The sequence below is a fragment of the Balaenoptera borealis genome (assembly GCF_965194805.1).
Source record: "Balaenoptera borealis genome assembly, chromosome: 21".
Taxonomy (NCBI): Eukaryota; Metazoa; Chordata; class Mammalia; order Artiodactyla; family Balaenopteridae; genus Balaenoptera; species Balaenoptera borealis.
The window spans coordinates 15,275,174-15,300,967 of record NC_138880.1 but is presented as its reverse complement, the minus strand read 5'-3'; the positions used below and the strand labels follow the sequence as shown (position 1 = coordinate 15,300,967).

Genomic DNA, 25,794 nt, shown 5'->3' with positions numbered 1-25,794 from the left:
CTGCAAAGATTTTTTTTTTAAATTTTAGTATGAGCTAAAACCGTAATTAACCACTGAAATCAGAAGAGCCCCAACATTTTGCAACTATGACTACATTGGAACTCTGATGAATACATGGACCAGCCCTCGGTAGATGTGCACGTCCAGAGGCGGCCATGGGCCTTGGAGCCTCAATCTGGAGCCACTCCCAACTATTTCGATGTTTGCCTCTGAGCACCCCACAAACGATCATCTTAGGGCGGATGAGACAGCTCACCTAACCACAAATGAAATGCGGTGGGTAGGCCTTTTCTAATTGATTCTAGATGAGCCAGGCCTGATGTCTGTGTCTGGGAGGCTCCGCCCTCACAAAGTAGGTAGCACTTTCACTATAGAAAGGAGATATGAATGACCAAAATAAGCACTGTGACCACCAGCTTCCACTTACAGTCATTATGACTTCATGTATGAAATTTAAATGGTACCTTTGATAGCATACTCAGATTCTAAAGGAATCTTGGCCAGGGGAGGGGAGGGGAGGGGAAAAAAAGAGCACAAACTAATTTTCTGCTGTGTTTCATGTTTTTTTAATCCTCTCTAATTGCATTGAGAGTCTAGAGAAAATTAGTGGGAGAAAAGATCATGAGCATGTGAATAATTTATTCCAATTTATTTTATTTTACTATTATCAGGTTATAAAGTACTTAAGGCCTCACCTGCTTTTATACGGAGCATAAACCCGTTTTTACTTCATGGCGGCCCACTGCCTTGAAGAATTTAAAGAGGGTGCAGCTCAGAGAAAGAAGGGGGCAGGAAGAGAACTGCTTTAGAGATGCAGGGAACCAACAAGGGGTGTGTGAGCCCCCTGCTCTATCATTAGCCTGACCCACAGCTGTTAACTCCACAGGGGGTCCTCCGCCACTGTCCCCAGATCCCACCCTACTGCGGACCAATTTGATAATGAATAAACAAAGCACCAACAAAAGCAACTAACAGAACAGGATGGCAAAAAACGATCATCCTGCACCAAACAGATCTCTTTAATGGATTTGCTTTGACCTCTTCTTTTACAAGCACCCCAATGAAAATAAGCTAGAACAAAAGATGATTCGTTATGCACAGCCATAAAGAGCTCCAGGGCACGCCGCATCCATAATTCATGATGCACAGCCAGCCACCATCAGCATCACTTATCCTTTCAATATTTTAAAGTGGTGAAAGGTTGCTGGATACTTTTAAAGTAGCTGATTTCTACACGATCCTTCCAAATTGAGGAACAAATGGGGAACTTTACTCCTCTGCAAATGACATTACTTACAAACCTAAGACTACAAATCTACTAGAATTCACTTGGTTTCCATCATAGGGAGGGTGACTAAACAGCCCTAATAAAACTATTAAGCCAGCAGGCAACATATATCAGTTCTGCTGAAATTAATCTTATCAAATCACTTCTGCTTTCTGTTTTAAAAATAAACGCCCCAGTTTTCTTCTCACTGTGGTTAAAATCCATCCCATCCCATACACCCAAATCAAAGAGACATGCCAGGAAAGTGAGGCCCCGAGAGGTACTTAGCTTGACGGGAAAGTGAGGCCCAGAGATGTACTTAGCTTGCCCAAGATCTCCCAGCCAGGCGGAGAGGCCCTCATTAACATCCTGGACTGTCTCCTTCATTCCTAGGGACTTGCCTGGGGTCCCGTATCATATAACATCTGAATGACCTCAGAGTGATCCCCTGACTCTATTCCCACTCCATTCACGTCCATCTTCCATGCCGCTGCCCTGAGTGGTCTTACAAAAGGTACACTTGACACTTCCCCCATTTGACCCTTCAATATGTCCTTCTCACCCTAGGGGAAAAAAAATCATCAAATCAAATAAAAATATTTTAGCTTTATATCATGCTGCCAAGAATTCTGCCAAGAATTTTAGCTAATCAGGTAGATAGGCTAAAAAATATTGACATGGCATGTGCACTGATAAGTAAAAGAACTGGCTCCTGATAATCTGTACGACCCCCTTCCCCATCCCAACTCCATCGCACTTCAGTGGACCTGATGCTTTGCAGAAAGTCCTCTAGCATCACCTCCACTCAGCTAGAGACCTGCTCCCATCCATCCAACCCCACCCATGGGGTTCCAGAGAGCTCCCCTCCTCAGGCCTCTCCTGGCCCCTGGAGATCTTTTAACTTGGCATTTATTACACAGCACTGCAACTGTACATTGACTGTGTGCACCACTTCCCTAAACTGCAGCTTCCTGGGATCAAGGCCTGTTCACCCCGGACTCCCCATCACCTGCCCTGTCGTCATTGTAGATTCCCAGTTAACGCTTATAGTCCGTCACTGCAGAGTTAAACACACGTCTTTCACACATGTTATTCCATTTTGCACTCAACCAACCACCCGTTTATGGCAGGTGGAAAGCTATCATCCTCCTGAGAGACAGTATAGGGTGGTGGCAGAGAACGTAGGTTCTGGAGGACAGCCTGGGCCCTGCCACGTACTGCATGTACCCAACCAAGTTCCTCAGCCCTCCCATTCCTCAGTGTTCTGCCCCTGGAAACAGGGATCCTGAGCTAATATTTAGTGGGCTGGCCAAAAAGTTCATTCGGGTTTTTCATCACATCTTAACAAAAACCCTGAACGAACTTTTTGGCCAACCCAATACTATGTGGTAAAAACTACTCTGGACCCTTGGCGTGCATGAATTCATTTAATACTCGTAACATCTGAGGAGGCTGTGACAGCAAGAGCGAATGCTTAGGAAGTGTCAGATTACTTCTCCTCATTCACAGATGAAGAAACTGAGGTTCAGGGTGGCTTCCCAGAGATCCAGGCTTCTTTCCTCCCTAATCCACTGGCTGGGAAAGATAAAAGATGTAAGGCCTCTTGCTCTGATGCTGGTTTAGCATAACACAAGAAAGCCCCATGGCAATATTCATCTCTAGCTCTAGTTAAAGGGACATTTTTTTCCAATATCACCCTCCGTAGGAAACTATGTAGACTCCTTGGGATAAAGATCTGTCCCATTACAGAAATTAGCTAAGTCAGAGGAGTAGGAAGCAGAAAGGTATTCGTACCTTAAGTAGCACACACCCAGATTCCAAGCATTATCAAACGGCGCCCGGTGTGCGCCTGAGTCCTTAGAAGGCGAGAGAGCGTGCTTGTTGCATGGATGCGAACAAAGGCACCGACACACCACTAGATTCTGCAAAAGCAAATATTTGTCTACAAGCAAAGAACGAGGGTTCTTTTCTAACAAAGAACAATGTACACCATTCTAATTCCTGATTCTTTCTCCTGCTTGACAGCGGGCTCTGATTTCAATGGAGATCCCCCCACAAATAAACATGTCTTGAATCCCAGATGGCAAAATAAATCAGAAGATTTATGGACTGTAAAAAGGGATGACATGAGTGATCCAACCTTCATGGAACACCTGGGGCCGGGTGTGCAGCAGCTTTTCAATTCCTGGAAACAGTCACCTGTTTTTTTTTGGCTCTGCAAAAAAATTTTAACAGCCCTGGTAATCAACAAGACGCCATCATCCCTGCTATTTGGGTGAGATTTTAATGCTGCGCCCTGTCACACAGTCAAGGCTCAGCGGCATCAACAGTTTTCAAGAAGTGGTTGAGAGGCTAACACAGACCCGATAAGCTCTGTGTGGCTACAGGAAAGCCTGGTCCAAGAGCCCCAAAGGCAAATTCCTGAAATGACCAAACAGAAAACTAGTGAATTTTTCTTCTCCCTACACCAAGAATAAAAAGATGGAAACAAGGTACTAGCCAGTGAGAATGCACATTATATTATACAGTAACCAGAGGGTGAGCATGTGTGTTTTTCTCGGGGAGGGGAGAAGGCATACATAGTCGCAGAGGCTTAATAAAAGAAAGAAATTCAAAAGAACACCTGCCCCAGACTAGAGGGGGGCACAACCAGGGCCGTGCCACTCACTAGCCATCTGGGGGTGAGCAGTGTCAGCAAAGGGGACAGATGCATCCTCCTACAGGGGCTTTGCATCTCATTTTTTGTTTCTGTAACCTGGACACGAAATGGCCCAGCTCTCAGCAGACCAGTGAGCTGTTTGGGGCATCACAGCGTTCTAGAAAATTCCCATCTCTCTTTTCAGCTCTTCCCCATGTGATTCACCTGTAACAAGCCCCCTGAATCAAAGGCACCTCAGCTATGCCATGTCGATGTACAGCTAAGGTGAGTCAAGATCATCCCCACCAATATTTGCTTTAATAACATGTTCAGAAAACGTGGCTTCCTCTTTCCCTCCATGCTGTCTGAACCAGTTTGGACATTTACTATAAGAAGGAGGATTTTAAAGACCAAACACTTCATTGGACCCTGTGAACAATCTCTTTTCTCCAAGAACCTGACTGATGATGATTTTGTTTGCTTTAAGCAAAATACACAACTAAGTAGCTTTTAAGCAAACAAGCCACTCTACCAGGATTTAATTGTTTACTGTTCTTCCAGGTCAAACACATTTAGTGGGCTGGGTTAGACCCATTCTTTATTCATGACACACACACAGAGAAGCAGACAGTTCCGGGTAATCTCTTAAATTTTGACCCCTACTGGTCCCAGGATAAAATATCCAGGGCACATCTGTGCATAACACACCAAGCTGTATCTAGAAAATACAATGGTGTGGAACTCTGGGGCTAGTTACAGGGCAGAAATGAAAACGGCCCTGCTGGCACAGGTGGACCGGCCTCTACATGACAGTTGGGATAGAAAGGCATGTTTCTACCAAGTAATGTTTTGAGCCAATGAGATACGGTTCATTATCAATTATTTTTCATTAATGTCCCCCATGGACACAGCACTATTCGTGCTGCCACTGTCTTATTTTGATCAGTGGTATATTTATCTGCAGACATGCGAGATTTGTAATTATTGCTGTGTCTAAACATTACATCATGTTATAATGGATGAATTAAGCTGGGAAATGCATAATTATGCTGCAAACAGTGGTATTCCACTAGGCATCACAGAAGCCAATTAAAAAGATTACCCTTATTTTAAATGACAGAGTTAAGCTTTTATCATTCCCAAGCCCCTTTTTAAGTCCCACCATTTGACTCAGAGATTTGTCTTTTTCTAATTGCATCTCGACAGTGTCCTGAGCACAAAGAGGGGTCACCAACCCTGAGGGAAATAAAATTGAGTATTTCTCAAAATTCTGGAAGGTGGAGAGCTTAGTTTAAAATCTATAAAATAATCTGGAAAGAATCAAAGGTCTGTCAATATAGGACTAACTAAACAGTACATCCATTGGTAGAATATTATGCTATATGTGTATGTACACACACACAATAGGTTTATAACTGCTCATATGGAAATATCTCCAAAATATATTTTACGTGATCAAAAGCAAGGTGCAGAGCAGTGACTACAGCATGATCTCTTTCAGTTTAAAATATCTGCAAATACATGTTTTATTTTCCTTGAAAGCAATAACAAGAAACACTTTACTGAGGAGAAAGGGGCCTCGGGGAGGGGGCTGAGAGGGGCTTTTGCTTTTGAATATACCATCCACGTACAGGTATTACTTTTTTATGGTCAGTAGACATTATATGGGTAGAGAATTACGGTTCACTGTGTGATCCCTTCTGTTACCTCTCTGTATTTAGAAAAATAATAATGGTATTTCATTCAATCACAAAGGAAGCTATCAATACATTGTATCAAATGAAATTTAAAACTTCAGAACATCATAAGTTTTTTAAACATCGAAAAGGCAAAAACACCTTAAGGATGATGGGGTTCAGGGCAGGCCACCCCAAAATATGCCACTTTGACATATTATTTTGAATTAAAGTTAAACAGCCACTACAAGAAGGACACTCTGACCCTCCTTTGTCCCCACCCCACCCCCGAAAGTAGGAAATAAATCTCCCGGGTCGGGTGAAAGGTACCCTTCCTGTACCAGTAGGTAAAGAAATATTCTTATCGCCAGAGATAGGGAACTCAAGGTAGAGAAGGCTGTATAAACAAACTCTGCTTAGTTTCTTCATTAATTAGTACCCAAGCCTAAGTTTATCTTGTCAGTTCTTCATAAATTTATTGTTTCTTTGTCTAAAAGGTATATAAACAGCCTGCTTTGGTCAGTTCTTAGGTCCCCTATCTATAGCACCCCCATCCATATGAAATTAAATTTATTTTTTTCCTCCTCTTAATCTGCCTTGTGTCAACTTAATTATTAGACCAGCCAAAAGAACTAAAATGGGTAGAGGGAAGTGTTCCCCTCCCTGACAGTTTGATAGTCAACAAGTTATCATCTTTCATATATAAAGTGTTAATGTAAACTGAAATCTATGATTACAAGAAATCACTGTGATTAAAAAAAATACCAATAAGACGATCCCAAAAGACATGATCAGACAATTCACAAAAGAAGCAACACAATTAGGCAACATTCATAGAGGAAAACATGCATGTTCCCTAATTAAAATTTCATCTATCAGTGATATTTTGTTTTCCATTCACTGTTAGCGCATTTTTAAGATGATACCCAACGCTGAGGAAATGCAGTGAAATCATTCTAGCGCCCTCTGCAGGCAGCACAATGTTCCTCCAATGAGAAGCAGCAGAAGCATGTACTGAACCCTAGACATTCTTTGCCTTTGACTCAATGAGTCTGTTTCTAGGATTACTGCCCAAAGAAGAGCTTTTATAAAGAAGTACAGTCATCACAGAATTACTCATAACAACAAAACTTGAAACTACGCAAGTGTCTAATGTTTAAATAAACAAAGGTAAAAATTTCCTTGATGTACTATTATGCAAGCATTTATAATTACTGTGTAGCTACTAATAACATGAAACCATACTCATGGTAACTTAGGTTAAAAATTTTTTTAATTATTTATACAATATGATTATCACATTTTAATAAACCTAAACTTAAAGGGAAAAAAAACTGAAAAGAAATAGAGCAAAATGTGTAATTATGTTAGATACCAACTATGAGTATTTTTTCCCCTTTATACTCCAAGTTTGTAAATGTTTTAATAATGGGAAAAATGCATTTTGAAAAAAGCATAAGGTATTCACGAATAGGAATCACACTGTACTATACTCCTATGAAAAAAGACTTTTATCCATAAGCTTATCAGATTTCCAAATAGATCTTTAGACTTGTGCTTTCTGGAATAATGGTAGAAACAGCAGCAGCAGCAGCTAATACCTAAGGGACCCCTGCCATGCGTCAAGCATTGTTCAAAGCATTTCACTTGTATTAACTCAACATGCAGGGCCAGCCTATGAGACAGAAACTATTATGACATCCAAAGTCACACAGCTAACAAGTGGAACAGGGATTCGAATCCAGCAGAATCTCAAGAGCGCTTGCAAATAACCACTATATTATAATGCTTCCATTTTAAAATGCAACACAAAATTCCAAGTGTTTCAAGTCAAAATATTAAGCAAATATAAACAAAACAAAGTTTTTTAATATCTTGCACCTCCTAGGATTTCAATTAAAATGTAACTAAGTATATTTTGATAAATTGAGAGGCAGGGGAAGACAAACTCCAATGGTGATATGATGAAAGGTGCAAGAAAACACCATTACACCGTGGTAAGTGGAGTCCAAACAAATAAAATGCATAAAATATGCTGTTCCATCGGTGCAAAATTAATTAATGAAACAGTATTTGCAGTCAGTCTGTGGCGTCACAAGAAAGCCCAAAGTAAAGACAGGGAAACTTAGTCCACAATAAAATGCTAATTGTGTTACAGCTAAATTCGCCTTTATTGCAGGATCTGTTATGGTAAGATTTCAAGTCAGGAAAATCGATGTTCTGGATACATTCCTAGCGATCACAGAGGCATGCAGCCATCTGGCTGGGGGAGCAGCCAACGTGCGTGTTCTCTCTGGACTCAGATGCAGAGAACCGGACCAGGGGCACGCTTAGCCGGGGATCACACAGGACAGGTGCTCTGTCAGCCCGACAGTAACTTGATCGTGAGTCTGAGCAAATCATCTGAAACCACCCTTCAGCTCTCCGAGCCGTAAATCCCCTCCATGGTGTCGACAGAGCCCTGCCTGATGGACAAGGAATGAGCTAGGACAGTGCTCCCAAAATTCTAGTTCATGGGCCAGCAGTGGCCACTGGCAAACTCTGACCAGTCCATAAATGATACTTACCATCGAGAAGCCTCTTCTTTATGACAACTGCTAACTGCTTTCGTGCACACACACCCATCCCCAGGCATGGCCTGGTGATCTATCTGAACGCCCTCCGCCTTTTTAAGAGACATTCTAATTTGAAATACCCTTCCCCACTTCTCCATGCGATTGGCTGGGACTGGAAATCACACTCAGTTGCAATGCAGCCCTTTCAGGAACCCCTCTCTGAGACCATACCTCTCGCTGGCACCTGACCATGACCTCTGCTGACCTCTGCATGGGCAGGTCCCATGCCTTACCAGACCCTGTATGCCCAACACTGAGACAGTGAACAGCACGCAGTGACACAGAACGGACATCTAGGAAAGAGGGGGACAGAGGTGAGTTTGTGTATCCTGGAGGGTAGTGGGCAACCTGACCCCGAGGGGCAGAGCAGGACAGCGGGTAGGAGCGGAGGGTCGGGGCTGAAATCCCAGAGTGTTCGAATGCTGGGGGACTCACTTAACTTTCTGATACTCAATTTCTCCCCCTGAAAGTCAGGACAATGACAATATCGACCCCCTAGGGTTGCTGGGGGGATTCAGCGAGATCACCCATAAGAAGCACTTAGCACTGTCTCTAGAACATGACAGGAACTCAACAGTGTCACCGATTATCATATTTTCTCCCAACCCTATACCCTTAGAATGACTGATGTGATGATTAATACAATAATAACCGCTATGGCATGAAAAATAAGAATCTCATGGAAACAGTAATAAAGTTGATAAAACAACAGTACCTAGGAGAAATATTTTTTTGATTTTATATTTTTCTCCTCCATTACCTTTCTTTTTAAACATCCTCTTTTCAAAAAAAAAAAAAGAAAGAAAGAAAGAAAGGGAGGCGTGTTCTACTACCTCCAAATTCACTATTACTGTAACACAGTACTAATACAATGTTAAGATCACATGCTTCATTTTAGGAGTGGGGAGGATCCAAGAAAATTAACTCTTTAATTGTCTCAACATTTAATATGCTAAGAATAGTAAACCACCCCAACAAAGTGTCCCTCAACAAAGACATCTCTAAGTAGCAGCCATATCTTTTTAATATGGCAGTACCCGATTTAATTTAGACCGTCTTTGGAGGCAGTGGTCATGCAGTCGTTGGGGTTCAGAAATCACTGCTGACGGCAATCCCTCTCAAAACAGAAGCAAATCCAAAAATGACTCTGAAAAATGTAAAAGATTCCTGAAGAGGAGGCATTTCCCTCCTCTTAAAAGGCTGATTAGTTTTGGAAGTTTTGAGAAATCCTCAGAAACAATGCCTTTTCCTTTTTCAGCATCCTCTCGAGATCTGCCTCAGATTTCTTGCAAACAAATGATCTAAACTGTAAATAACTGAAAAGAATGACTATGTCAAGCAAATTCAAAATTATACCTGATTTTTTTCCATACGACCACATTTTCTTCTAGAAAATCAAAAGCCAGTTTTTTCCAGTCATTCCTCAAACATGCAATGAATTTCTCTATATACAGTCAGATTCCATATGTACAAGAGTCAACAATTACATCAACCAAAATCCCATCTCAGCTCCTCATGACCACGGCCAGGTACTTTATTTTATTCTCCTAAAAATCCCAGTTTGGTACAGACTTCTGTTTACAGAAGGTACTCAGCAGTGATTGATGACAGCATCCAGCTCATAAACGTATGGTACACTCGTCTGTCTAATCTGGTAACAACCTAATTTTGAATCAATGCAACCCCATCCCCTTAACCCTCATACCTGCCTATGGCCTTGCCAATCATTCCAGAACTCTACTCAAAATCTATATGGGGAAAAAGCACCGTACAGAAGACAGTAATTACACAGTACTTATTTGTGCTTCTCTCCTACATGTCCTTTGTGTGTCAGTCCCCCATTAAGTCACGTATGCACAGCACAGACCAGAAGTCTCCATGTCCTACGTTCTGTCCTCTCATCAACACTAAGCTAGAGAATTCTCATGGCAGCTGTGCTAAAAGACGTTCATCAACGTGGCATCTCAAGGCCTAGCTTAAAAATCCCTTCTCAAGTCATGTCTTAGAAGGAAAGTTGCCACAAAGAGTCTGGCAAAAGAATTCCAGAACATTCGCCCCAGGAAGAAAGCCACCAACCTCATTGGCTCCTTCCCTCCAGAAGCACCTGACTTACCGCTGTGGCTGCACAGCACGGTGAGTACACTAAACGCCAGCGAACTGTTCACTGTAAAGCGGCTCATCTCAAGCCTCATTCTAGATGCAAATGGGAACTGTTGTGCACGGTGTCCAGATATTACTGATGTGGCCACACTGAGACATAGGTTTTGTTTCCATCACAGTAAGTTTAGTGCAGTGGTGACAAGGAGACCTGTAACATGTTTTGCTAGGCTCGTGAGTGAAAACTGGATGTCACAAAACTTTTCAACATTAGAAATGATGAAGGAACAATATATTTTAGATCATCTGCCAAAATAGCAAGGTACTTCCTACAATTTAACCTCCAGGGCCCTAAAGTAAATTGCTTGAAGAAATTGGAACCCAAAGATTGCAGGTGGGGAATTTTTGAAGCATCTCCATATTCAAGTGGAGATCAAAGAATCCCAACTAAATAGAACTGTGGACTTACTAATATGACAACTGTGATCTGAGCAAAAGTTCTCTTTAAAAGGGCTACCTTGAAGATTATGACTCAAACATTGAGGAACTAAGGTGATTGGCAGTGGAGGGAATCATAACATGCGAATTCTTTAAATAAAATTTTGACTTTAATTTTGCCTATGTTACTCATAAAAAAAAAAAACCTTTACAATAAAAAAAAATGGTTGGGCTTCCCTGGTGGCGCAGTGGTTGAGAATCTGCCTGCCAATGGAGGGGACACGGGTTCGAGCCCTGGTCTGGGAAGATCCCACATGCTGCAGAGCAACTAAGCCCGTGAGCCACAACTACTGAGCCTGCGCGTCTGGAGCCTGTGCTCCACAACAAGAGAGGCCGTGATAGTGAGAGGCCCGCACACCGCGATGAAGAGTGGTCCCCGCTTGCCGCAACTAGAGAAAGCCCTCGCACAGAAACAAAGACCCAACACAGCCATAAATAAATAAATAAATAAATTTTTTTAAAAAAGGTTAATTTCATGTATGTGAATTTCACCTGGATAAAAAGGAGGAAGAGGAGGAAGAAGCAAGAGCAGCAGGGCTAGACTCAGTAAGCCACCCCACCCAAATAGCAGAAAGGCAGGCACAAAACAGGGAACCCTCAAAGAGCAGTCTTGATACAACTTAACACAACAACTTACACAACTTAACACAGCTTCCTTTCCTCCTCGCCCTTCTCCTAAGCACCCTTGTGCACAGATTTGCAAAAGCAAAGGAAACAGCTGGGACAGCCCGGGTGCCTAGGACTGCCAGTCCCGGGCAGGAAGTTCCTTCCTGAGGCGGTAAAACAGGCTCCAGGCTCGCAAAGCCCATGCAAACCCACCACAGTACCTCACCAGGACCCGAATGCCTCTCCCCTGCTCCCATGCTCCCACTCCCACTTTCTATCTCCTTCAGTATTCCTTGCCTTATGTGAACAGACAGCTAAAGAGAAAGAAGTTTGCTGATGGTTTTTTGCTAATTTACCCTTTAAGAAACAAGGCATCACTATTTGCAGCTAAGAGATTAGGTCGAGGAAGGAAAAATGAGAAAATATTTTCTTGCATTCTGCGCCAAAAATAAAAATAACTGAAAATGTTTTCTCCTCCCTCTCCATGAAGTCAGGCCCGCTGGCAGTGGTGTCTGGGAGTTGTTACCATAGAGTATAGCACACACGAACCATCGCTGCCTTCGTTCCAGCCAGCAACTCTTCTATGGTCTCCCCTGAACTCAAACCAGCAAGAAACCTGGAAGGAGCTTCTGGAAAGCAACAGCACTTGGAAGAAGGCAAAACAGCTGGGACACACCATGGAAAACACCTTCTTTCCTGCATCGCCACCATCAGACCTTCACTCTCCTTACCATTTATACTTTCCCACTTCTTAAGGCCAATGTCAAGGAAGGTTAGGGGGCTAGTTAGAAAGAAAGAGCTACGATGTGGAACAGAAGAAAAAAGAATGAAAAGAAATGAAGACAGCCTAAGAGACCTCTGGGACAACATTAAACACAACAACATCCGCATTATAGGGGTCCCAGAAGGAAGAGAGAGAGAGAACGGACCAGAAGAGATATTTGAAGAGATTACAGTCGAAAACCTCCCTAACATGGGAAAGGAAATAGCCACCCAAGTCCAGGAAGCACAGAGAGTCCCAGGCAGGATAAACCCAAGGAGAAACATGCCAAGACACATAGTAATCAAACTGACAAAAATTAAAGACAAAGAAAAATTATTGAAAGCAAAGAGGGAAAAATAACAAATAACATACAAGGGAACTCCCATAAGGTTAACAGCTGATTTCTCAGCAGAAACTCTACAAGCCAGTAGGGAGTGGCATGACATACTTAAAGTGATGAAAGGGAAGAATCTACAACCAAGATTACTCTACCTGGCAAGGATCTCATTCAGATTCGACAGAGAAATCAAAAGCTTTACAGACAAGCAAAAGCTAAGAGAATTCAGCACCACCAAACCAGCTCTACAGCAAATGCTAAAGGAACTTCTCTAAGTGGGAAACACAAGAGAAGAAAAGGACCTACAAAAACAATCCCAAAACAATTAAGAAAATGGTTAACAGGAACATGCATATCAATAATAACCTTGAAAAAAATAATAATAATAACCTTGAATGTAAATGGATTAAATGCCCCAACCAAAAGACACAGACGGGCTGAATGGATACAAAAACAAGACCCGTATATATGCTGTCTACAATAGACCCACTTCAGACCTAAGGACACATACAGACTGAAAGTGAGGGGATGGAAAAAGATATTCCATGAAACTGGAAATCAAAAGAAACCTGGAGTTGCAATACTCATAGCAGGTAAAATAGACTTTAAAATAAAGAATGTTACAAAAGACAAGGAAGGGGACTTCCCTGGTGGTGCAGTGGTTAAGAATCTGCCTGCCAATGCAGGGGACACGGGTTCGAGCCCTGGTTCGGAAAGGTCCCACATGCCGCGGAACAACTAAGCCCGTGCGCCACAACTACTGAACCTGAGCTCTAGAGCCCACGAGCCACAACTACTGAGCCCACATGCCACAACTACTGAAGCCCACACGCCTAGAGCCCATGCTCCGCAACAAGAGAAGCCATTGCAATGAGAAACCCATGCACTGCAACAAAGAATAGCCCCCGCTCGCCGCAACTAGAGAAAGCCCGCGCACAGCAACGAAGACCCAACACAGCCAAAAATAAATAAATAAATAAATTTATTAAAAAAAGAGACAAGGAAGGACACTACATAATGATCAACGGATCAATCCAAGAAGAAGATATAACAATTATAAATATATATGCACACAACATAGGAGCACCTCAACACATAAGGCAACTGCTAACAGCTCTAAAAGAGGAAATCACAACAATAGTGGGGGACTTGAACACCTCACTTACACCAATTGACAGATCATCCAAACAGAAAATTAATGAGGAAACACAAGCTTTAAATGACACAGTAGACCAGATAAATTTAATTGATATTTATAAGACATTCCATCCAAAAACAGCAGATTACACATTCTTCTCAAGTGCACACGGAACATTCTCCAGGATAGATCACATCTTGAGTCACAAATCAAGCCTCAGTAAATTTAAGAAAATTGAAATCATTTCAAACATCTTTTCTGACCACAACGCTATGCGATTAGAAATCAATTACAGGGGAAAAAACGTAAAAAACACAAACACATGGAGGCTAAACTATATGTTACTAAATAACCAAGAGATCACTGAAGAAATCAAAGAGGAAAGCAAAAAATACCTAGAGACAAATTACAACGAAAACACGATGATCCAAAACCTATAGGATGCAACAAAAGCAGTGCTAAGAGGGAGCTTTATAGCAATACAAGCCTACCTCAAGAAACAAGAAAAATGGCAAATAAACAATCTAACCTTACATCTAAAGGAACTAGAGAAAGAAGAACAAACAAGACCCAAAGTTAGTAGAAGGAAAGAAATCATAAAGAACAGAGTAGAAATAAATGAAATAGAAACAAAGAAAACAATAGCAAAGATCAATAAAACTAAAAGCTGGTTCTTTGAGAAGATAAACAAAATTGATAAGCCATTAGCCAGACTCATCAAGAAAAAGAGGGAGAGGACTCAAATCAATAAAATCAGAAATGAAAAAGGAGAAGTTACAACAGACACCGCAGAAATACAAAGCATCCTAAGAGACTACTACAAGCAACTCTATGCCAGTAAAATGGACAACCTGGAAGAATTGGACAAATTCTTAGAAAGGTATAACCTTCCAAGACTGAACCAGGAAGAAATAGAAAATACGAACAGACCAATAACAAGTAATGAAATTGAAACTGTGATTAGAAATCTTCCAACAAACAAAAGTCCAGGACCAGATGGCTTCACAGGTGAATTCTATCAAACATTTAGAGAAGAGCTAACACCCATCCTTCTCAAACTCTTCCAAAAAATTGCAGAGGAAGGAACACTCCCAAACTCATTCTATGAGGCCACTAACCCGCTGATACCAAAACCAGACAAAGATACTACAAAAAAAGAAAATTACAGACCAATATCACTGGTGAATATAGATGCAAAAATCCTCAACAAAATACTAGCAAACAGAATCCAACAACACATTAAAAGGATCATACACCATGATCAAGTGGGATTTATCCCAGGGATGCAAAGATTCTTCAATATACACAGATCAATCAATGTGATACACCATAGTAACAAATTGAAGAATAAAAACCATATGACCATCTCAATAGATGCAGAAAAAGCTTTTGACAAAATTCAACACCCATTTATGATAAAAACTCTCCAGAAAGTGGGCATAGAGGGAACCTACCTCAACATAATAAAGGCCATATATGACAAACCCACAGCAAACATCATTCTCAATGGTAAAAAACTGAATGCATTTCCTCTATGATTAGGAACAAGACAAGGATGTCCACTCTCACCACTATTATTCGACATAGTTTTGGAAGTCCTAGCTACGGCAATCAGAAGAAAAACAAATAAAAGGAATACAAATTGGAAAAGAAGTAAAACTATCACTGTTTGCAGATGACATGACACTATACATAGAGAATCCTAAAGATGCCACCAGAAAACTACTAGAGCTAATCAATGAATTTGGTAAAGTAGCAGGATACAAAATTAATGCACAGAAATCTCTTGCATTCCTATACACTAATGATGAAAAATCTGAAAGAGAAATTAAGGAAACACTCCCATTTACCATTGCAACAAAAAGAATAAAATACCAAGAATAAACCTACCTAGGGAGACAAAAGACCTGTATGCAGAAAACTATAAGACACTGATGAAAGAAATTAAAGATGATACAAACAGATGGAGAGATATACCATGTTCTTGGATTGGAAGAATCAATATTGTGAAAATGACTATACTACCCAAAGCAATCTACAGATAAATTACCAATGGCATTTTTTACAGAACTAGAACAAAAAATCTTAAAATTTGTATGGAGACACAAAAGACCCCGAATAGCCAAAGCGGTCTTGAGGGAAAAAAACGGAGCTGGAGGAATCAGACTTCCTGACTTCCAACTATACTACAAAGCTACAGTAATCAATACAATATGGTACTGGCACAAAAACAGAAATATAGATCAATGGAAGAGGATAGAAAGCCCAGAGATAAACCCACGCACCTATGGTCAAGTAATCTATGACAAAGGAGGCAAGGATATTCAGTGGAGAAAAGACAGTGTCTTCAATAAGTGGTGCTGGGAAAACTGGACAGCTACATGTAAAAGAATGAAATTAGAACACTCCCTAACACCATAAACAAATAAACTCCAGGTGGATTAGAGACCTAAATGTAAGACTGGACACTATAAAACTCTTAGAGGAAAACTTAGGAAGAACACTCTTTGACATAAATCACAGCAAGGTCTTTTTTGATCCACCTCCTAGAGTAATGGAAATAAAAACAAAAATAAACAAATGGGACCTAATGAAACTTCAAAGCTTTTGTAAAGCAAAGGAAACTACAAACAAGATGAAAAGAAAACCCTCAGAATGGGAGAAAATATTTGCAAATGAATCAACGGACAAAGGATTAATCTCCAAAATATATAAACAGCTCATGCAGCTCAATATTAAAAAAACAAACAACCCAATCCAAAAATGGGCAGAAGACCTAAATAGACATTTCTCCAAAGAAGACATACAGATGGCCAAGAAGCACATGAAAAGCTTCTCAACATCACTAATTATTAGAGAAATGCAAATCAAAACTACAATGAGGTATCACCTCACACTAGTTAGAATGGGCATCATCAGAAAATCTACAAACAACAAATGCTGGAGAGGGTGTGGAGAAAAGGGAATCCTCTTACACTGTTGGTGGGAATGTAAATTGATACAGCCACTATGGAGAACAGTATGAAGGTTTCTTAAAAAACTAAAAATAGAATTACCATATGACCCAGCAATCCCACTACTGGGCATGTACCCAGAGTAAACCATAATTCAAAAAGACACAGGCACCCCAATGTTCATTGCAGCACTATTTACAATAGCCAGGTCATGGAAGCAACCTAAATGCCCATCGACAGATGAATGGATAAAGAAGATTTGGTACATATATACAATGGAATATTACTCAGCCATAAAAAGGAACGAAATTGGGTCACTTGTTGAGACGTGGATGGATCTAGAGACTGTCATACAGAGTGAAGTAAGTCAGAAAAAACAAATATCGTATATTAATGCATATATGTGGAACCTAGAAAAATGGTACAGATGAACCGGTTTGCAGGCCAGAAATAGAGACACAGATGTAGAGAACAAACCTATGGATACCAAGGGGGTAAAGTGGCCAGTCGGGGGGGTGGTGGGGGGGAGGAGGGGATGGTGTGATGAATTGGGAGATTGGGATTGACATGTGCACACTAATATGTATAAAATGGATAACGAATAAGAACCTGCTGTATAAAAAAAATAAAATTCCAAAATTCCAAAAAAAATAAAAGAAAAAGAAAAAAGAAAGAAAGAAAGAGCTATGAGACAGGAGGGAGGGGAGTGCCCACTGCCTCAAGGAGAGCGACTGTGATGTCAGGTGGTGGAAGCTTTCTGTAGCCATCTTCCACGCTTCACTCACCTTCATCCTGATAAGCTGCCCCTCGCCCACTCCTCCCCCATCTCTGTAAGAGTCAGGAGGATGTACACAGAGGGCAGGGATTGATGTGGCAGAAAAATCCCATAGGAAAATTATACACGCTTCTATTAAAGTACACACTTTGAGATAAAAAACATCACAAGCAACCTAAAAAAAACCACTCTACCAAGGAATCAATTAAGAAACACTAGAATTTCTTGAGTTCTTGAAAAATTACGAATCCGCTTTGAGTCCCTTCTACCTGCTCGGCCCTGTGCCAGGCACCATGCAGGGTGCGATGTGCCATCACATGAGACATCAGAACTCAGAGAAGTGAGGGTACAACCGCAGAGCAAACTGCCACACCTTTCACGGAGAGGGTCTTGGTGGTTCAAGAAAGACATGTCATCATACGTATTCTGTGGCTGTCTGAGATGTCTGTCAATCACTCTGGGTTCTACAGGCCGTGCAGACTTGAAGCACTAAATGGGGATCCAAGGGTCAGCTTCACGAGTGCCGGAGCAGGTCTGGGGAAGGCAGGCCAAAATGAGGCCTCCATAGCCCTCCCCACTAAAGTGAAGGTAGCCAGCCCCCAGAGGACAGTAAACCTGACAGCAACCTGACACCTGGTTTTGCAATCAGAGCAGCTGAACCAGGGGAACAGAGACCTGGCTGGGCCTGCCCCAAGCAGAGCCTGAAACGCAAACAACTCTCCTCTCCAGCCCCGGGCCCAGGACGGCCTCGGCTGCAGCAGACAAGAGAGGGCAAGAGATGAGACCAGCACTACTGGTCCCCTGCGTTTTAAAAAAAAAAAAAAAAAAGCTCCCTGATGGATGGTCAGATCCTTAATCAAAACACTCCCATGGAGAGAAGCAAGTTGGTGGGTGAAGGGAGAAATCAACCAGAAATGTTCACTCCCATATCAGCCCTCCCCACCACGGCCCCCCTCTGGTACACGGAGCAGAAGCCCCTCACTTCCTCCAGACATGGGGGGTAACTGCTTTCCCCGACACAGTCTCTCACCTAATGCTCAAAACAACCCTGTGAAGTACACCCTATACATGTTCTAGGTGTTCAGATGAAGAAAATGAGTAAGAACTAAAATAGGTGAGGTTTCCTGGAGGATAAGACAAGCAGGTGGCAGAGGACGACACAAAATGTCTGTTAACAAATTAAAAAATACTTTCTCTAGGAAATTCTAAACTTGTGCAGGGATGGACTTGAGAGTTTATTCTAGAGTTTAAAGAAGAGGCACCTAATATTCAAAATAATCTGAACACTCCAAAGGCCTTTCAAGTCTTTGAATTCTGTTATGCAGGGAGTTTCTTTCGTCCACTGCATGATGAAGGTTTTGATGTTTCTATGAAACAAAGCCCAAGAGAGTTCAAAGAGGACTCTCCACAAAAACAAAAGCCGAGCGGCATCAGTATTAATAAAGCCAAACCAAAAAGATATTTAATAACCTTTGCAAAATTAAAAACAATGACTAATTCAATCTGAGCAACTAGGTCATGCTCAAATCTAAAACTGAGATAGAACAAGGCAAGAATTTTGCTTTGCTTCAGTGGTCAAAGTGAAGGGCTCATTCAAGGGCAAGGCCAGTAATACAGTCACGAAGAGAACACCAGAGGGACACGTGTGGGGGAGGGAAGCTGGGACACAGGACAAAGCGAGATGACTACAAGAGTACCACCTGGGAATCTGACAGAGTATGTGACTATCAAAGAAAACAAAAAAGAGATTTCTCACTAAGACCAATCATCCAGCAGACAGTTGAGAGGCTCTTACAGAAGCCACAAAGCCTCAGGCATGTTTCTTGCTTGGAGGAAGCAAGTGAACAAGCTAATCAAAGAGATATTATGACCTACACAAACAGCCACAGAACAAGGCAAAATTCACTGAGGGATTCAGAGAGGTACAGAGTGTGTAAGAAATTAAACAAGGACAAAAGGCACTTGACTAGGGAGAAGCGGCAGGGTGCTGAGCAACTGAGTGAATGAAAGGGATCAAATATATAAAAGATCATGTACCAATTCTCTGCCTACTGCTCTGGGTTGCTTTCTAATTATTCTTAAGAGTGACCTTGAATAATTTGGAGAGTAGGATATTTCATGAAAAATCACACGCGGCCCAAGTTCAACTCACCAAGATGCACTCTTCCAATTTAAAAACACACAGCATCCTTTCAAATACTGAAATGGATAGCAAAGCACTAGAATCTCGCTGTGGACCTCCGTCCACACCTCCACATCTTACATCCGTAGGCCACACATTATCCAACCTCAGGAGCAGTCAGCTCTCCTGGTTTAGATGTCATGTTGGTGGAAAAGAACGAGAGCATAGATAAATATCCCGCAAGAAGAAACTTACTCAAGGCCAAGAACATTCCACGGAGTTCCCTCGTTAAGGATGAGGAAGCCTGGCTGTCAGGTGCTGGCAGTAAAGTCGTTGCAGAAAGTAGGCAAAGACTCACACCTGACATGTAGGCTGCGTCATGGGCCTTCTTTGAGTTTCCGAAAGCCTCTCTTATCACTCAACCCATTTATCTCAAATGAAACAAACAGGTGACCTCTCTGACACAATGCTTAGATCTTTTTTACAAGAACTTTTCAAAACAAGTGGCCTGGTGACTAAGGATTTTCCAAAACATTGCATTTCTTTTGTAAATCAAAATAAGAAAAGAGAAATCTAGCGTTATACTTCCCTAGGCCAACTACCTCAGTGCAGCTCAGACCAGAAAATTCAATGTCCCATCCACAGGGACAGAGCCAAAATGGGTTTTTCACACACACACACAAACTTTTTAAGATAATAATGCAACTTTGTTTCTTCCCTATAAAATCAAAGGAGACACTTCGATTAATTTCCTATTTAATTTTAATGTCTTGAAGCTGAAACAAATTTAACAGCCAGTGTTTTTTCACCATTGTATATAAAATTGCTAGTTTACAAGAGAACTTGACACTTTAATAAAATGTAAAACTAAGTAACGAACTTTTTTCATGTCTCTAAAAAGCAAAATGACTTCTTAAACAAAAAGCTACCAAGAGATTCAAAGGTTTCTGCTGAGTTACAATATATTTTAATAATCCAGGGCCTCGTTGAGCATATTTTTAAATGTATGCCCTCACTAACTGAACACCCAACGTTATACGTTTGTTCCTACATCACCTTCTAGCTTTTCATTATTTTAGCTCTTCTCAAATCTTTCAGAATTGTGACAAATACTAACAAATGATGGCTATCACAGAAAATTATGAAAGAGGAAAATGTGGTTTTTTCTTTGTCTTCTTAATATAATAAATGTACTATAATCATCTTTTCCCACTACTCTGTACCCTCTGCTGCTTTTGGAAGAAATCAATCCTGAACGAAGCAAAAAAGATAATTTCTTTCTCTGACCATAAACAAAACAGAAACCTACAGTCCATATTATAAAAACAGCTGATGAGTTATTCCTACTCACTACATAAGATAATTTGACAATTTTCAATCATTTAATTGTTTTTTACGTTGAAAAAGCCACCTCTTCCCTATAGCCTGGATTGCAAACCAGGTGAACCTCCTTGAAAGACAAAAAGGCAAAACAATAACAAGAGAATGGGGTTGTCTCTGCATCTGGAGACAGCTTGTTTGTGGAATTTATGACTGTTAAAAAATAAAGAGCTGAGATTAGGAAAAAAAAAAAAAATCAGCCTCATTGTTTACTCTTCAAAGTTCTTCGAATTCCTCTGCACAGATCCTTACTTGTTCAATAACCTACGTGTTCCCCTTTGTTGTTAATAACATCAGTTTTATTAACGCTCCATCTTTGTGTTAAGAACTGGCTTTAAGTAGCTCCTTCAATAATCTGCTCTGTGAATATGTAATTCTCAACCACTTTCTTCAATTTCGTGGCACAACAGAGAAGAATTTTGCTTTCATGAATAAAGACAATGGCAAATATAAAGCAAACTGAAAAGGCTACCAAGTCATGAACTGTGAGGAGACACCAGATAATCATACAGAATGGACGGCTTAATTGACTGGTAACTGGATATGGTGGCTTTTTTCAGCTGATGAATTAAACTCAACCTAGATCTAGGGCAACGGGGAGATGTTACCTTCGGAAATATTGGTGTCCAATTCCTTCCCGATACTATTACGAGCAGCATTCAGACTAGGACAAAGATGACAGTGGCGTACAGTCTTCCATTTCATCACCCCCCTCAATGTACCCAGAGGTGGGGGACCGAGGGGAGAAACTGGCAGTGATGCTATTATTGGGTTTGTCCTTAGGACACCTGGAATGTTAACTAAGCCTGCTTCACAAAAATCAGAGCTGTTTAGAGAAGAGTTCCAAAGGGTGAAGAAATGGACCCGTTCCCAAATAGACACTTAGGATACCAATTAACCAGGCTTGAAAAACCCTACCAGTCCTGGAATTCTCCCACTCACCTGAAACAGTTAAAAAAAAAAAAAAAAACAAGTCTGCTGGAAAACACTCCCCAAAAGAGGAAAAAAAAACAAAAACAAAAAAACCCCAAAAACTCGTGTTTCTTGTCCCTTCCATCTCTTACAAAGCACCTCCATAAAGCTCCACTCTCTAACACTTAACCAAAAACCGGGCCTTAAGATGTCGGTAAAGCACAAAATTACCAGGAAATACCCAAAAAACTCCCCTTAAGAGATTTCAGTAATCTCTCTTTCATGCCCTAGAGTGCAGTGGGTGAAACAGTGATCCCAGGATTGAGTCATGCCTTACAGACTGACATTTTTGTCTTTACTAATCCATCATTCACCCCGATTACGAAACATTCTTCTCTGGAATTTCTTAAGAAAAAGGAGCAATAATTTCTGCATTATGGTCACACTCTGAAGTTAAACAAAAGAATATGAAACTAGACATCTCAAACTCAGAGCAGCCCTTCAAGATGTGTCTAATAAGCATTATAGCCCGGGGCTCGGCATCAGACACCACTCATCTTCTGTTCAACCATCTGAAGTTTCCTTCCAGGAAAGGCGGGCTGAATTGGGAAGAGGGAAAAGGAGATCCGAAATGTTTTGACTGGAACCCACTTTGGAAGTTTGAGTCTTTCTATTAGAAGAGTATGATACATGATACTGGGGACTGTATTCATATTGCTCACATACTTACTGCCTTTTGCTTGTCCCCAAATCCCCCTCTGTTTACCTTGAAAAGCTTTCCTGGGGAGCCAGTGAGGTTAAGCAAACAGTCTGCCAAAGGAGAAACAAATATCTTCCCCAAATGCATCTTAAAACATACCGCAAGGGAGACACATCCCTCTCCCCTCTTACCTGGGAAAGCGTGTGGATTGGGTGACCCTCTCTTAAGGCACTTAGAACAGAGAATGTGCACGGTGTAGTGCAGTCCAGGCCATTCCTGAAGTAGGACATTCAGTTCCTCTACTAAGGGGGTTATGGCCTGCCACGCCGTCCATATGTTCGGTAAGGATGCGTGGCTGGCAATGGACAGCGTGTCCGGCTGCAGGACCCCCTTGGCAGGTCTGTAACTCACCACCACAGGGACTTTCCCTCTGTATGCAAAGATCTGAAGTTTGCCATCCGACCTGTGCACCACATGGCTGTTGATCTGGACGCTGTAGCGTGCAAACAAGCTGGGTGGAAAGGTGAAGGGAAAGCTATATTCAATCTGCAACTGCTCAGCAACAAAGGACTGCCCGGCCAGGTTGGTCCCGTTAATCCAGGCCTCCGCGTGGGGCACCTCGTTCTGCACATAGCACGGGAACTTGTACCAGGCCGTGGACCCATTCAGAGGCTTGCCCTTGGCTTTGTTGAGGCAGTAACAGAGTCCCATCTTCTCCAGCAGCTCCAGCAGGAGCTGCAGGTCCTGCTGAGCCTGGATGTGAGGCTTCAGCAGCAGCCGGATGACGTGGGCCGGCAGGAGCCCATGCAGCAGAAAGCCCTCCACGTAATGATGGAGCTGGGTGGCCCGGAGAGCATCCTGGCTTGGGGCGGGCGGCGCCATCAGCGGGGAGCTTTCACCCCGGCTCTCAGCCTCGCCCTCGCCGCTGGTCCCCAGGAGCAGCTTATGCAGCAGCAAGGAAGGATCCCTCTGGAAGAATACGTTGAGGATGTCGATGAGGCGGGAGAGGTTGTGGAAGACGTGCTCCTTGAGGGCCGGGCTGTCCTCAAAGTACAGCAGCTTGCCGCTCTCGTGCAGGTAGGAGAGGGCGCTCTGCAGCCGGTCCTCGGTCAGGCCGGCCTGCAGGCCCAGGCGAGCCGAGTCCCACCAGCTGAGCCAGAGCCGCTGCGCCTGAGGGGGCTGGAAGTGCAGCTCCTCCAGCACCTGCCAGGACCGAGGCAGTACTCTGTGGAGGTTGGGGAAGATTTCCCGGTGCTCGGCCACTGAGAGCAGTTTGTCCCGCAGGCGCTGTAGCTGGCGTGGGTCCCTGCAGCTCACGGGCAGCACAGGGGAGAGGATCTGCAGCCGGTGGTTGAGCAGGTACTGAAAGTGGGCCTTGCGCCGCCGAAGGTTCTTGTCGGACACACCGTAGTAGGCTGCATGGGGGCTGGCGGAGCGGAGCTCAAAGTCCCGGGCCAGCGCCTCATCCACCACCTGGGCCAGACGGCTCAGGCCCTCGGCGTCACGCTTCTCCTGCAGGGCGATCTGGCGGTGGATGTCCAGACACTTCTCCTCCAGCTCCTGCTCCCCGCACAGGTCGGCGTGCGTGCCCACAATGCACACCACGGCATGAGGCACCCGGGCCCCTACCCGATGCAAGAAGGAGCCCACGGTGGTGGGAAAGCGGAGCGGCTCATAGGTGGCCAAGTTCACCACCAGCACATAAAGGGCCCCCGGGGAGAGGAAGAAGGGCTGGATCACCTCATAACTGTCATCCCCGGCTAAGTCATACACGATGAACCGCAGGCCCCGGGAGGCATCCGCTGTCCAGCTGGTCACCTCGATGCCCTTGCTCACGGGAGGAGGTGAAGGCGGGTGGCTCTTCTTGTCCTCTCCTCCTTGGTTCCCCTCCACTCTGTCCTCGGTGAGGCAGTGACGGAGCAGGGTCTTTCCTGCAGCTTTATAGCCCATCAGGAGCAGCTTGAGGCGGGGCTGGACCGCCGGCTGGGAATGAGCCAGCTCCTTCTGGTAAGCTGCGATGTAGGGGATCCCCTTCATACAGACCTCGTAGGGGGGCTGGATCAGCGGGTTGTCCTTGATCTTCCACAGGCCCACCCGGGAGAGCTGGCCAAAGTTGTCTGGCAGCACAGCGATCTGGTTCCCCTGCAGGACCAGCTCCTCCAGGCCAGTGAGCTCCACGATGGAGTCAGGCAGGTAGCGGAGCCGGTTGTTATCCAGCCACAGGGTGAGAAGACGGCCCAGGCCCGAGATCAGGGATGGCACTGAAGTGAGCTGGTTGCGACTAAGGTAGAGCTCCTCCAGACCAGCCAGGGGCAGCAGCGCGGCGGGGAACTCCTGCAAGAGGTTGGAAGAGAGGTTGAGCATTTTGAGTCGCTGCAGGCGGCTGAACTGGGCGGGCAGAGCCTGCAGCCCGTTGTTGTCCAGCATGAGGCTCTCCAGGCTGGCCAGCTCGCAGAAGCCGCTGGGCAGGGTGCCAAGCTCGGTCCCGCTCAGCCAGAGGATCTTGAGGGCCCGCAGGGCACTGATATCCTCAGGGAGGCCCCGCAGCCGGTTGCTGGACACGTCGAGCTCCTCCAGGGCCGCCAGCTGCAGCAGCTGCCACGGAAAAGCCGTGAGCTGGTTGTGGTCCACGTCGACGGCGCGCAGGCGGGAGAGGCAGGAGAGGGAGTCGGGCAGGTGCGCCAGGCGGTTAAAGCTGACGTCCAGCTCCTCCAGGTGGATCAGCGCGCCCAGCTGGGCGGGCAGGGCGGGCAGCTGGTTGTGGCTGAGGTTGAGCTTCCTCAGCTCGCGCAGGGCACTCACCACCTCGGCGCTTAGGACGCTCAGCCGGTTGTGGCTCACGTCCAGCTCGGTGAGGTGGTGGCCCAGCTCGGCCACCGCCGGGGGCAGCCGGGCGAAGCGGTTCCGGCGCAGGACCAGGACGCGGAGGCTGCCCAGCGCCGAGCCCAGCCCGTCGGGCACCTCCTCCAGGCCGTTGTTCCCCAGGTTCAGCACCTCAATGTCCCCGATGTTGGCCGGCAGCACGAGCTGGGGCGCGTCGGGAGAGTCGAGCTGGTCGGTCCCCGGGCAGCCCCCGGCCGCGCTGAGGGTGAGCTGGCGCAGGTTGCTCCGCAGCTTCCTGGCGCGCAGGGCGGCGTCCCGCCACAGCCTCACCGTCTTCAGGTTCCCGCTGTCCGTCCCAGCCATGGCGGGGCCGGGCCGACACCCTCGCGCGGGAGCCCGCAGCTACATGTCGCGCTGCGCCCCGGCGGGCGCCAGTCTCCGGGGCCCTTTCGCTCCCGCTCCTCCCTTCCTACCGGCCCTCGGCGACCGGCGG

The 25,794-nt window shown here is 44.1% G+C and overlaps 1 protein-coding gene across 9 annotated transcripts in view; it reads right to left on the bottom strand.

Annotated features, from left to right (window-relative positions):
• The window catches only part of MFHAS1 (multifunctional ROCO family signaling regulator 1), a 124,479-nt gene extending 98,685 nt beyond the window's left edge, over window positions 1-25,794 (bottom strand). For 8 of the 9 annotated variants that reach the window (XR_014239081.1, XM_082374944.1, XM_082374945.1 and 5 more), the window contains exon 1: window positions 22,670-25,794. Coding sequence is in view for 8 of the 9 variants with exons in the window: in XM_082374944.1 (XP_082231070.1) it covers window positions 22,670-25,664 (2,995 nt within the window). In the remaining variant the exon portion in view is untranslated. Of the gene's footprint in view, window positions 1-21,706; window positions 22,378-22,669 lie in introns of those variants that run through there. The other variant, XM_082374950.1, reaches the window with a different exon arrangement.